The 13095-nt window shown below is 42.7% G+C and overlaps 8 protein-coding genes across 8 annotated transcripts; 3 read left to right on the plus strand and 5 right to left on the minus strand.

Annotated features, from left to right (window-relative positions):
- Window positions 1-3: 3 nt before the first annotated feature.
- On the minus strand, window positions 4-1840 carry HPC2 (Hpc2p; the record flags this gene model as incomplete). The annotated part of the gene is made up of 2 exons (XM_018131294.1): window positions 4-1742; window positions 1825-1840. 2 exons carry the CDS (start codon window positions 1838-1840, stop codon window positions 4-6), a joined length of 1755 nt encoding a protein of 584 aa, XP_017986818.1.
- A 255-nt stretch (window positions 1841-2095) lies between these two features.
- Window positions 2096-3610, plus strand: PKP2 (protein kinase PKP2; the record flags this gene model as incomplete). The annotated part of the gene is made up of 1 exon (XM_018131293.1): window positions 2096-3610. One exon carries the CDS (start codon window positions 2096-2098, stop codon window positions 3608-3610), a length of 1515 nt encoding a protein of 504 aa, XP_017986819.1.
- A 285-nt stretch (window positions 3611-3895) lies between these two features.
- RAD6 (E2 ubiquitin-conjugating protein RAD6) lies at window positions 3896-4381 on the plus strand (the record flags this gene model as incomplete). The annotated part of the gene is made up of 1 exon (XM_018131292.1): window positions 3896-4381. One exon carries the CDS (start codon window positions 3896-3898, stop codon window positions 4379-4381), a length of 486 nt encoding a protein of 161 aa, XP_017986820.1.
- A 140-nt stretch (window positions 4382-4521) lies between these two features.
- On the minus strand, window positions 4522-5232 carry GEP7 (Gep7p; the record flags this gene model as incomplete). The annotated part of the gene is made up of 1 exon (XM_018131291.1): window positions 4522-5232. One exon carries the CDS (start codon window positions 5230-5232, stop codon window positions 4522-4524), a length of 711 nt encoding a protein of 236 aa, XP_017986821.1.
- A 323-nt stretch (window positions 5233-5555) lies between these two features.
- Window positions 5556-7022, minus strand: AW171_hschr31679 (HCL325Cp; the record flags this gene model as incomplete). The annotated part of the gene is made up of 1 exon (XM_018131290.1): window positions 5556-7022. The coding sequence occupies one exon, from the start codon at window positions 7020-7022 to the stop codon at window positions 5556-5558; it is 1467 nt and encodes a 488-aa protein (XP_017986822.1).
- Window positions 7023-7915: 893 nt separating this feature from the next.
- OLE1 (stearoyl-CoA 9-desaturase) lies at window positions 7916-9361 on the plus strand (the record flags this gene model as incomplete). Its single annotated transcript, XM_018131289.1, has 1 exon — window positions 7916-9361. One exon carries the CDS (start codon window positions 7916-7918, stop codon window positions 9359-9361), a length of 1446 nt encoding a protein of 481 aa, XP_017986823.1.
- Window positions 9362-9611: 250 nt separating this feature from the next.
- Window positions 9612-10424, minus strand: MET8 (bifunctional precorrin-2 dehydrogenase/sirohydrochlorin ferrochelatase MET8; the record flags this gene model as incomplete). The annotated part of the gene is made up of 1 exon (XM_018131288.1): window positions 9612-10424. One exon carries the CDS (start codon window positions 10422-10424, stop codon window positions 9612-9614), a length of 813 nt encoding a protein of 270 aa, XP_017986824.1.
- A 1211-nt stretch (window positions 10425-11635) lies between these two features.
- On the minus strand, window positions 11636-12991 carry VPS62 (Vps62p; the record flags this gene model as incomplete). Its single annotated transcript, XM_018131287.1, has 1 exon — window positions 11636-12991. The coding sequence occupies one exon, from the start codon at window positions 12989-12991 to the stop codon at window positions 11636-11638; it is 1356 nt and encodes a 451-aa protein (XP_017986825.1).
- Between the last annotated feature and the right edge of the window lie 104 nt (window positions 12992-13095).

The following is a 13095-nucleotide window of genomic DNA, read 5'->3' on the forward strand; positions in this document are numbered from 1 at the left end:
GTATCACCTTGGGTTACGAACACCACCCTTTTTCATTGTTCCATCGACCCTTTCAAATGTGGCATACTGCCCTTTTTGAATTAGGGGGCCAAAGTAGACAAAAAATCCATCTTTGGTAGCTGCTCGTTGCTCCTCCCATAAAAGCTCGGAGTCGTCAATGAATGGATCTTCGATATCATACTTTCCAACCCTGCTCTTTCCCTTCAATGGGTTTGGCTTCTTTTTAGGGTTCTTTGAAACGGGAGCGCCAGATGCACTTCCGGCCTTCTCATCTTCTTCTTCATCATCATCCTCCATTACTTCTAGATCATCAGCATTTTCTCCCTTGCTGCCAGCACTGGCCCCATCCTTTGATCTCGAGACAGCTTGGGAACCATACTTCTCTTCAACAAGGTTGTAAAAGTTGAACACTACTTGGCCATTCTCATCTAAGTAATCTTCATTGTCGACCTGGTAAAGTGGCACATCTAATACGATTATAGGTACGTCATTCTCCTCGACAGTAGAACCACTAGATTTCTGGTCAAAAACGTCCATTAGGGATGGAGATTTGATGGGTGGAGCAGCTGATAATTTCTTTGGAGTCTGTGGTGCTGTAACTGGCGGAGACGTAGTTTCTGATGCTGGCACGACAGGAATTGCGGATGTCTCCTTTTTCTTAGAAGCCACTTGTTTGGATTTGGATTTGTTCTCCTTCTTAGCTGCCCCAGAATTGGCGGTTTTCTTTGATGTCGATGCCACCCCTGTTCCCTTCTCAGACGCCGACGGGCCAGATAAAGATTGTGATGGCGATGGAGAGGCCGCGTTTGTCGATAAGTTCGTAGCAGACAGAGTCTTCTTAGCCTTGCTGGCATCCTGCGTACCTGATTTCTGACTTGGATTCAAGTTCGATTGCGATCTTTTCAGTCCCTTCTGTTGCGTAGTTGCATTGACCGGTGTACCAGTGGTTGCCACTAACACCGGCAACTCTTCCGCTCCTTCTTGGGATTGCATATTCGAACCTGTAGGAGTTAAAGAACCATCTTGAGAGGGCAGAATTACTGTTCGAGCGTTGTTGGGCTGCGGAGTCGCAGAAGGCGACGATGCGGGGTTTGCAGCAGCAGGTTTCTCCTTTCTGGAGTTCTTAGTAGCGGTCTTCTTAGCCGGCCCAGCCTTAGTGCCATCAGACTTCTTTCTAGACGCAGCTGTCGTCCCCTCCGCTTTCTTTTTAGCCGCAGTTTCACTTTTCTTCCTTGTAGTGGCTTTCTTTGTAGCACCTGCTGCAGCCTTAGCACCTCCTGTACTCTTAGTGACAGGCATAGATGGACTAGCAGACGGTACCTTGGTTAAAGGCGTAGAAGCTGCTGTAGACTCTTGCTTCAATGGAAGTCTATTATCGGTCACAGTACTTGGGGTCTCCAATTTGGGTATTACTGCACTAAATGGGGCAGGAATCGCAGGTGACGGAGAAGAATTTAAGTAGTTATGATCAATGGACGGTGAAAGAAGCGACGAAAGAGGTATCGCATGAATCCTCGGCCTTCCTGTGCCGCTAGCATTCTGCGGAACTGCTCCTAACGCTGGCAATCTCGATTCTGCACGATTCCTTGCCAACTCGTTTGCAATATTCGGTATGGATTTCTGCCGTTTAGGCTCATCACTTTGCAAACTAGGAGTCTCTGAGGGCCGCTTAACCGTACCATTGGCCAATAAATCCTCTACGGGGTTCGTAGGGAGATGTTCATCGTCATCAATTGTAATTACTATAAATTTTACGTTAGTATTCAAACATATTATAAGGTTATCTAAACGAAATAGATGTATAATAGTATACTGCTAACATACATTCATTATTTGACATCTTAATAACGCTGAGAAAGTTCTTCCAGGGCCCCAATAAGACATAAATAGCAACTAAATCGGTGTTTAAACAGAACTGAAATCGTTATGATTGCTTTCTTTTGCTTCGCTTTTAGTTTTCAATAAAAAGAACACCGAAAAGTAACCTAATGACTGATTGTTTACGGGTGATGATTGATTATTTATAAAAAAGAAGGTTTTGCTAGGATATTCAAGGTTCCCTAATGTTCCATCGAAGTGTTTAAGTACTCACAATATGCTTTCCTTTTCTAAGGCTCATAAATCGTTATTTAACGCTCATATACGATATTTGAGTAATGTACCCCACCAAGTTGTTAAGAATAGAGATTATACGGTGTCGTCGAATATCTCGCAGGTTCCTGATGTTAGCAAATACTTTCCAGCGACTCCAATCTCAGAACTAGCCCCCTATATTAGCGATGCATGGAGTGCTTATCCTAAGGGATCGAAGTACGTTAACCAACATCACTACTACCAAAATAAGAAAGTTTTGGTTGAAAGATATTTACAGAAGAAACCGCATGCAGTGTCATTAAAGCAGCTTGCACAGTATTATGATGACTCTAAACAGCTTACGTTGGAAAAGGTCCTCAAATCTGGTCAGTTTGCCAAGGATGAGCTTGTGGTTCGTATGGCTCACACCCTTAAAAAGGTGCAGGACCTCCCGTTTAATGTGGTGAACAATTTCCACTTTGTGCAGGTGTATGAGTCGTACTATGACATTTTTGAACGTTGCCGTAAGCTTCCCCAGATCAGGACTCTGGAGGACAACAAACAGCTCACTGACATGTTGAACGCGATTATGAGCGATTTTAATTCTCTGAATTTGCCTCATCTTATAATGGCTGCACTAGAATGCTGCATTCTTGATCTCTACCCACAGAAGGAGCTGGACAAGCTTATATCAAGTCTGCTACGTGCTCGAATTTCCAGGAGGCTCATAGCTCAAGAACACCTGAGTGCCACTTCAAACTTCTTGGCAGGAAAGAAGGATATAAACCTTATTTTCGGAGACATCATACAGCTTTGCAGCGCAAAGGAGTACCTACTAGAGGCTTCCAAAATATGCGAGGCATTTACCAAAGACATGTTTTACGATGGAATTCCCTTACCTGAATTTATTATCGACGGTGCTGTGGACCTGAAGTTTTACTTCCTTCCAACACACCTTGAGTATCTTCTTGGCGAGTGCCTACGTAATAGCTACGAGGCTACCGTAAAGGAGTACATCAGAAAGGGCCTTTCAAAACCCGAGCCCATAGTTGTCACCATTATTGAGAACAAACATAGTTTCTTGTTTAGAATCAGTGACCGCGCAGGTGGCATACCGCATGACGATAGAACAATCTGGTCTTTTGGAAAATCAAAAGAATTAGCAAGACAATCCTTGGCAAATTTCCACAAGCTCTCAGGCTTGCAGACTATCTCTTTGTATGACGACCGAAGTCACTATGGAACTCTAAGTTCTGATCACCCGCATTCCAAGCCTACCCGCACATCAATGCTACTCAGTGAGTTACATCCTAAGAAAGAAAAGTACAAATTCCAGTTTAAAAGACCTCTTATAGGTCTTCTGAGCCGGGCGTCAAGGTATAAACTAGGTGTTGGACTCGCGATGTGTAAGGTGTACGCAGAATATTGGAACGGGGACCTAACCGTACATTCTGTACAGGGATACGGTACTGACACGGTATTAAAGCTAGGTAGCTTGCTCCACTACAGCGACAAACTACAGCTAGACAAGGTCTGAACATCCCACAAGAGTCCATAATGTTTCATTACCTTCCTTTATTATTTGTAATCACACATCATTTTTAACGAATCATACTCTTTTTCATAATGGATCATTGAGAGAACATAATATATATATATAATATATATATATATGTATACCTCGCTTTGAAACTTTACTCGATAATCATTTGCGATAAAAACATAAAGGAGCGTTTCTCTGGTTGCGTTGTTTAGTGGTATTATCTCAGAATTATCACGAAAACTCTAGTCCTCAAAGAAATATATCCGTTCTCAAGCAAATATGAGTACGCCGGCTAGAAGGAGACTAATGAGAGATTTTAAGCGGATGAAGGAAGATGCTCCGCCTGGTGTATCAGCTTCCCCACTTCCCGATAATGTCATGCTATGGAATGCAATGATTATTGGGCCTGCAGATACTCCATATGAAGATGGTACGTTCAGGTTACTTTTAGAGTTTGATGAGGAATATCCAAACAAGCCGCCGCATGTAAAGTTTCTGAGTGAGATGTTCCATCCCAATGTTTATGCCAATGGGGAGATATGCCTTGACATTTTACAGAACCGATGGACACCAACTTATGACGTTGCATCGATATTGACTTCTATACAATCATTGTTTAATGATCCTAATCCTGCATCGCCCGCTAACGTTGAAGCGGCAACTTTGTTTAAAGACCACAAGTCACAGTATGTGAAGAGAGTAAAGGAGACTGTGGAGAAGTCGTGGGAAGACGACTTAGAAGATATGGACGACGACTCGGAGTAGGGCGCAGGATGCACCACTGCCGCTGTTCGACGTGTTTAGAGTAGAAACTATAAAAACACCCACCAACATGTATACTATATGTGTGTTACAGTGCTACATATATAAATTTCACTACATAATACAATAAAGCCCGAAAACACCTAGTCTGTTTTGCTTTCGATATACAGGTCGTCAAGGACCGTTACCATCGCGTCGTCGGAATGCCTGCGGCGCTTTAGATCCATTATAATAGCGATGGAAGACAGCACTGCACCCGCAAATAGAATCCACCGAGAAATTGGGTCTATTAACTGATTCATCTTAGTGAGATCCTGCTGCCTAAACTTCGTACACGACCAGAGTTGTTTCTTGTCCTTGGCAAAGAAGTCTTCTGGTTTACCTGTAAACGAGATTCCCTTACGAGGTCCCCAAGGGCCAAAAGCCTGAAAATATGCAATTTGTTTCCACACATCGGGTACCTCCTTCCAGACACGTGAATTCATCTCCGACACACCTATCTGGATCAAGTCTTGTTCATCTCTGGTTCCAGGGAACTTGGCGAGCAGTAAATTTGCACTACATGGCTCGCCATCTCGCACACAATATTTCTGGCGCAACACATGTTCTGCCTCACCAGACCTTACCATTGACAAATTCGCCTCCGCACGTTGTTTAATCTCCAATTCATCATCTTCTGAAGACTGTAATAGAGAGAACATCGACCCAAGGTCTTTGAATGATCCTGCCAATAGTTGGGCTCCTGCAGCCTTTGCAGCGGCAGCTTTAGCACTGGGGGAGCCAGTTCTTTGTATCTGACGCTGAATCAGCGAGAGAGGGACCGTACGATGACCTGTGGGAGTAAGCTTGGGCATTGTGCGATGCTCACTAATCTGATGAAATATGGTATACTGATGAAATGTTTTAACGAAATAAGTATCATATCACCTCAGACGAAAGATCCAACCATATTGAGAGACATGAAGTCGAGCTCAACACAGTAAATTAGACTTCACGAAATAGATACGCACATAGCATTTGTAATAATACTGCAGTGATTGCTATAATAGATGGTAGTTAATAAAATAATATGACAGGAAAAATTTCTAAAGTCCAATCCAAAAAACTGCTTGCAGCGCAGTTATTTTTTCACACTTTTATACAGGAGAAAAACAGCGGTTACACATAGTGCTTTCAATTATCTGGGTATTCCCCTCTGTCTTCTAGCAGAAAGGGGGTCCACCTGCTTATTCTCTGTATGCTTGCGAGCTAGTAAACTTAATATGTCTGTTAGTGAGACCACACCAACAAGGTAGCCTTTGCCAAATTCGGGTTCCAGACTGCCAACTTGTGCTGCAAGCACAGGAGAAGTTCCAGACGCAGGTGCTATATTTCTGGGACTGAATTCAAGGGCCTCACCTGAAGAAGAGGCACTCAAAGGTGTTGGGAGCGTTTGCTCAGCAGGTTGTACTATCCACAATCTATGTGCCTTGGTTGCCACAAGCTTCGCAATTGTGCGCGCTAACGAGGACGTAGGATACACGTGGAAAATGGGGAAGGAGTCCTTACCCATCTCCAAACCTCGGTTGTTTAATATAACACTGATAAAATGCCTGCATGTGTTGTGCAGCAACGGATATTGCGACGTGTGGGTCACGTGCCTTACATCTGCTACTGAAATATTTCCCAGTAGCATGCCCTGGCTATTGATGACAGCGATAGACGAGATGCGCTCTTTATGCATCTTGTAAAGAGCCATAACAAGCGGCTCGTGGTCTAAAACAGATATCACACGGGACTGTCGAGAGGTCGGTGGCATGTGGCGGTCTAATACGCCAATGCCGAGACACTGAAGAGATGAGTTGAGCAGCGTATCGAGGTTGCTAAATAGCCGCGCATTATCCCAGAGGTAACGCACAAGACGGCGCTGCGACAGGATGCCACGCACCGTGGTCCCCTGCGGGTCCGTTATAGCTACACGGTGGACGCCTGATCCCAAAATCCCCATAACCGTAGACAAGTTCTCGTTTTCAGGAACCTTGTGGAACGGATTCTTAGGCGTTAGCATTACAATACGGCCCACCGGAACAGGCTGGCCCGACTGGCACTTCTTCGTGACCTCCACATCGTCAACACTGATCTTCCCAAGCACCAGCAACAAGTACGAATTTAGATCATTGTAATCAAATGTAACACACTCCATATCACCTGGAAAACGCTCTACAGGCACAGACGTCAAGTTATGTTCCACAAGCTTATTAAATGCCTCTTCTACTGATACTTCCGCATTCACGTATACCAGTTTATTCTGCTCAACAAGTTGCGATAGCTCTATATTTTGCCATTGCACGTGTATATTAGTTAAACAAGCTGTTGTTGAAGATACTTGCGATTCTGAAGATGAAATACTATTCTGGCGAGATCGCAGTCTTTCTTGCGATGAAGTAGCCGATAGATAATTATATTTTAGTTGCTGGTTCTGCTGATTACTTTGCTGATGGTGTTGACTATTTGCTTGTTGTTCCTCAACTAAGGGCGTCCACCCTCCCAACACATTAGCAGGGGGAGGAGGGGTTGATAACATCTCAACTATAGACGCGTGGCGCTGACCCGGTGACGCTCCAATTGTAGCAGCACCATTTGACACCTGATGTTTCTCGCTCATTATCGCTTCCTTAACGTCCGCGGGTGGGCACATGCATGAACTGTTTACAAGGTTCCGATCCTTATAAAATTCTGGTCACCAGACAGGGCACTGGCAAGGGTGCTAGGGATCACTCCGCACGGAAGCCGTGGCGCACGCGCCCGGGTAACCGCCCGCCCGGGTAACAGTAACCCGACCGAGCTCCTGAGTCGCCTCGGCGCCCAGCCGACCGACCGCTCGGAGATAACGGTGTCCCATTTACTCAACAGATTGGGAGCGCCTGGCCGGGTAATGCCCGCCCTTTTGTGGATACAGGCTCCCGTGATCTTGTTGGGCGACTAAACCGAAAGTCATGTCCCACGAGCTGATGACAGAAAACATCTCACCATACCCAACAAAAAAACCACACACAGGTGAGACAGGCTATATCTGAAATAAACCCACCAATTTGGGTTGGGAAAAATCAGTACTGGCCAATTTAGTATACGATGGCAATATAAAAACGATGAGCGATAAATTGTATAGAAAAATACATTATTAGATCAAATTAGTATATTATCTGGGAAAAAAATTAATTTATTCTGGTATATAATAGAAAACCAAGTTTGGATCCTTTATTTTAATTAGAGTGCTATCTTTTAAAGAGATAAGTTGAAATTAAACATATTCCAGAGAAAGTAAACGGTTTTTATTATACTAATTGGATAGATTAATATCGGATTAGAATATTCATCTAACTGAAGAATCAAAAGGGCTACTATTAGGTTTTTTTTTTTCAAAAAGAAAATATTGCTTTAATACCAGTAACAAGTACTACTGCTTTAAAACAGAAGGAGAATTAGCCTATAATAAACCATATCGTATTAGTATAATACTATAAACAAACTTCAGTTTATTATTTTAATACAGTCAATATGGAGCAAATTGATTTGGTAGGCGCAAATAAAATTGCCGCCGGTGCTAATAAAGATACTGTGAGGGTGGTAAATGGTTTGGGTTCTTTAATGGGTACAAGGGATATGGCTACTGTGCGCTTTGAGTCCAGAAATGTTGAGTCGTTGTTGGAACACGATGAAAAAGAGAAAGCGCGCTGGAAACACCAGAAGCATATTTCCGAGCAGCCATGGACTTTGAATAACTGGCATATGCATTTGAATTGGTTGAATATGGTTTTAGTGGTTGGTATACCTGCCACGGGTTGGTTCATGGCATTAACCGATAAAGTCCCATTGAGTTTGAGAGTTTTCTTGTTTTCGTTGTTTTACTACATGGTTGGCGGTCTTAGTATCACAGCCGGGTATCACAGGTTGTGGTCCCACAAGGCCTACAGTGCGAGATGGCCCTTGCGTTTGTTCTTTGCGATTTTCGGTGCCTCGTCCGTTCAAGGTTCTATAAAGTGGTGGGGCCACTCCCACCGTGTCCACCACAGATACACGGATACTCCAAGGGACCCATACGATGCCAGACGTGGGTTGTGGTACTCGCATATGGGTTGGATGTTGTTGCACCCTAACCCCAGATGGAGTGCTCGTGCGGACATTTCGGACTTGTTGGATGATTGGGTTGTTCGTTTCCAGCACAGGCACTACATTGGTTTGATGGCTTTCTTTGGTTTTGTTTTCCCAGCTATTGTCTGCCACTACCTATACGGCGACTTCTGGGGTGGATTTGTTTACGGTGGTGTTTTGAGGGTGTTTGTTATCCAACAGGCTACCTTCTGCATCAACTCTCTGGCCCATTACTTGGGTACTCAACCATTTGACGATGGCCGTACTCCTAGAGACAACTGGGTTACCGCTTTGCTTACATTTGGTGAGGGTTACCACAACTTCCATCACGAGTTCCCAACTGATTACCGTAACGCCATTAAATGGTACCAATATGACCCAACTAAGGTTTTAATTTACTTAACCTCTTTGGTTGGATTATCTTATAACTTGAAGAAGTTCTCCCAGAACGCTATCCAACAGGGTTTGATTCAACAAAAGCAAAAGAAATTAGACAGAGAACGTGCTAAGTTGAACTGGGGTACTCCTCTATCTAAGCTACCTGTGTGGGACAAGACTGAATTTTTGCAGCAAACTAAGGAAAATGCTGGGTTGGTTGTGATATCCGGTATTGTGCACGATGTGTCAGGTTATATTACCGAACACCCTGGTGGAGAGACTTTGATTAGAGCTTCGCTGGGTAAGGATGCCACGAAGGCATTCAACGGAGGTGTTTACTTGCATTCGAATGCTGCACATAATGTCTTGGCTACAATGAGAGTTGCTGTGGTTAGGGAAGGTCAAGATGCGGCTTCAAAATTTGCCGCTAGACGTGGTGAGATCTACGAAAAGAAAGCCGCTCATATGAGCTAGCCAATTTTTATTATTGAACTATATTCTGCATGATTTAAAACAGTATAGCAAGTGTTGGTCGCATATAAATACATATACACAACTTCCCATACTGACTCACAGCCCTGATGTATCTGGGGAGCTTTACTTTTCACTAGTTGTCATCATCACTACTTGTTATTTTCTTATTTATGCGTGGTATCCATATGGTTTAATACACACTTGAAATGTTTATCGTATTTATCACCAGGGTCTTTGTAATCTTTTACAGCTAAGCTAAGCTTGTATAATCATCTTTTAGCGTTTCTGGAAAGTCTAGAGACGTTTTACCTGGTCCCTGGAGGGCCATTGTTTCAAATAAAGAACATAGTTTATCAACGTTCATTTTGCTACATCCAGATATCCCGAAGGTACTGGTGACCTTTTTAACCCACTCCATTCTGTACTTGATGACTTCCGCTTTGGAGGTTCCAGTCATCTGTGAACTTAGTTCACGAACTTTTGCCCTCAAGTTGCCCAACCTCCGGCACATCTCATCCCAATCTAGGTCACCGTATTTGTCGACGATATCCTGTTTTAATAATGTAGTCAGCGTTGGAGAAACCCCATTCGACGAAATCATCACCTGCAATCCATTATTTCCTAGCAGGCAGTTGCTTCCAAAATAGAAATCGCATCGAGTGGGAACGTCAGCCACGTTGCAGAGCACACCTGCACCGTCTCCAAGTTTGCACAATTTGTAAATATGAGTACTTAGGGTTTCATTTGGAATGCAGGTTAAAACGATTTCAAATCTATGTAGTTTGATGTCAGAGTCCTGAAACTCCCTGTGAAGCAAACGGTAGATCTGGCCGATCTCAGGGGTCCAGTCGTGGTTAATAAAATCCTCGGGAAGTTCTACATTACTTCCATCACTGGACTTAGGCAGAAATTCATTGAGTTCTTTTTCGTACGAAGGGGAAACTATTGTTAGCTTACAACCGGTCGGGATAAGCTTCAGTACCCTAGTCATTCCTACGTTTCCACATCCAACAAGTAATACATGTTTGTTCACCAACTGGTGAGCTAATTGTAATGAAAGCATCTTTTAGTTGCCGCAAGATGTTACGAATTAATAGGAATCATCTATGGAGTGAACTACTTATTCATATGCTGAGAGCCTAAACCTGTGGCTGCGGGAACTAAAACTGTGGATATACATAAAATAAGGATATAAGAATATATTTTCCCGGATAGCTAGCGGTGACTCAACCGATATGTAACAAGCTAGTTCTAAGTACTGATGCTTTATTACCTACTATACCTGTAACTTTAGTATGCCGAAATGATATTGGAAGGTAAGAATTCCCTAACATATAATTTGTAAGTCTTGAAAGATGAAAAACGACCAAGTTATGTAATAAGAGATTCTCAAACCTACATAAAATGCTAATAATGTTTTAAGATCTTCCCTTGTTAATCCTTCCAAGACATTTTTGTTGCCAATCGATGAGTGATGACGTTTGTCCAAGCCATGTTCTTGTTTGGAGTTATGAAGCGTCAACATTACACGTGACACGAAAATAGCACAATTTCTTTAACTTATATAATGAGCTTTGTCGTTCGGAGCTCGAAGAAGAATTGTATCTTAAAGGATACATTTTTAATCACATTTAACCTGTAATATGGTATTATGAATTATTTATATTTAGTACCGTCCCAAGCGACTCTTGGGGGTTAGGAGCAACATAAAAGCACAACCGTATAAGGATGCGATTGACCTTTTCGACGTCACTTATTTTAGCTCGCAATTGTTGCAAACTATGAACTGCCTTCGATACTCTCAACAAACCACTTGTCTTATATTTATCTCTTAAGTACTTTCTATAACCGATATTATACATGTGACATTTGTTAAATAGTAAAAGAATAAAGGTTACCACTTCCGCTGCCATTAATAGCTTAGATCGAATCATATATTGTTATCATTAGTGAACCGAATAGCACGGTGATTAGGATTTCAGTTTTTACAAAGCCCCAGATGACTTAATCGGTCTTAATTCGTCTCAAAGGGTGCATAACTGAAATTGCAATAGGCTTTTAATTGAAATTTTGAGCAATTACGCAAAAAGCATTACAGCAACCGTTATTGAGAGTGCCTTGGACTACAGTTTGTTATGTTTCCGTACTGCTCCCATGCTACCAAAGTTCAGTTGCATTGTATATGCAATTGAGTAGTAGTGACGGATATTAGCATGCATTGAAACTAGATATTGAAGTCATCTAGTAACCTATGACTTCAAATGAACAGTTCTCTCACCCTGTATAGTAGTCCATTATAAAACAGAACACTCCTCTCCATGTAATTATTCGTAATAATGAACGAAGCAATTTTGGACGCACTTTATACAAAGCAACCCCACAATTGTCTCCAACCAAATCGTTACGCTCAGCATCCAAACCTTCTCCACTTTTTATAGTATGGCGAATTGAACATCCGTGCCAGAAATTCCACCATTTGCTTCGCTCACAAAGTATACTACGCCCAAGGTTCTTCCTTAATGGCCCCGAAGGCCCATCAATATACTTCCATAGCATTAAGAACCACAATTGTCTTGGATCACTATGTGGTAATTGTTTATCGCCCCAATGACCTTCATAGTATAGCCAATCGGTCCCAAGTTTACGCTCGCGATCACTAGAGGGTGTTACATCTGTGCCGTTATATGTATATCCGTAGAAATTCATCGAGGGGTCCCAGAATGGGCCTCTATCAGTAAAGTCACTTAACGGACTAAAAAAAAAGGGAACATCATGGGCATGTTGACCCATAGATGCGTAATTAGCGTGAGTGCCTCTAGCACTAAATATTAGAGGTCGTTTTATAACACTCTTTTGTATTTTCCCATCTACTACTTTCCAGTGGTCCTTCTTTTCTATCGCATTGTATAAATAGCTACTCCCACCTCCATGGGCGCTCATCCAAATGTATTGTGGTTTTCCATTCAAAAATCGTACCAGTGAATGTTCCCAGTCGCCAAGGTGACTTCCCCAGGGGCCGATACCTGTTATAAATGGTCCCAGGTTAAAGGGATAAAAGTAGAACCAAAAGGCGTCAACCCACCCATTCCCCTTATCGGCTACTATTAGAATAGCCGGGGCCTTGGCAATGAAACCCGTACCATAGTCTGGTCGGTGTCCCAATATCCATGGAGGGTCTTTATCGAAATCGCTTAGTGACGTTAAGTAGACTTCTTGGCTTATTTTCCCCGTAAATTCCGCAAAGTCAACCTCTATATCAAGTGGTCCTTCTTTTAGTAGATCACCATTGCTGTTACGAATTTCAACATTTTTTACAAAATCCGCAATATCTCCTGGCAAGTAGGTTTCCTCACTGTATAGATGTAGCAAAGGACAGTGATCAACAACATATTGTGGAATTTCACCATCTTTAAGCGTTCGTTCAGAAGATGATAATTGGTCCGGAGGCTTAGGCGACTTGTTGCCTAAAGCTAATGCAAACAAGTCAAGCTGTCTAGCAGCTTTTGAAAGGTAATCTTCTTTTGTTTCAGCATTAAAATCGGGAGGTAATATAGAGGCCGAGGAGACAAGCTGGGTGAAAGCAAGCAACCACGAAGTTAGGATCAACAGCAGTACCCTTGGGCATTTCATGTCCTCGTTAATCAGAGCAAGTAGATTCACAGCATACAGAATCTCTTGAGGAAATTAATGTTAAATAAAGCTGGTCTTTAGGGAACGTATTTCCATTCCTTAAT

Source organism: Eremothecium sinecaudum, chromosome III, assembly GCF_001548555.1.
Source record: "Eremothecium sinecaudum strain ATCC 58844 chromosome III, complete sequence".
Lineage (NCBI taxonomy): Eukaryota > Fungi > Ascomycota > Saccharomycetes > Saccharomycetales > Saccharomycetaceae > Eremothecium > Eremothecium sinecaudum.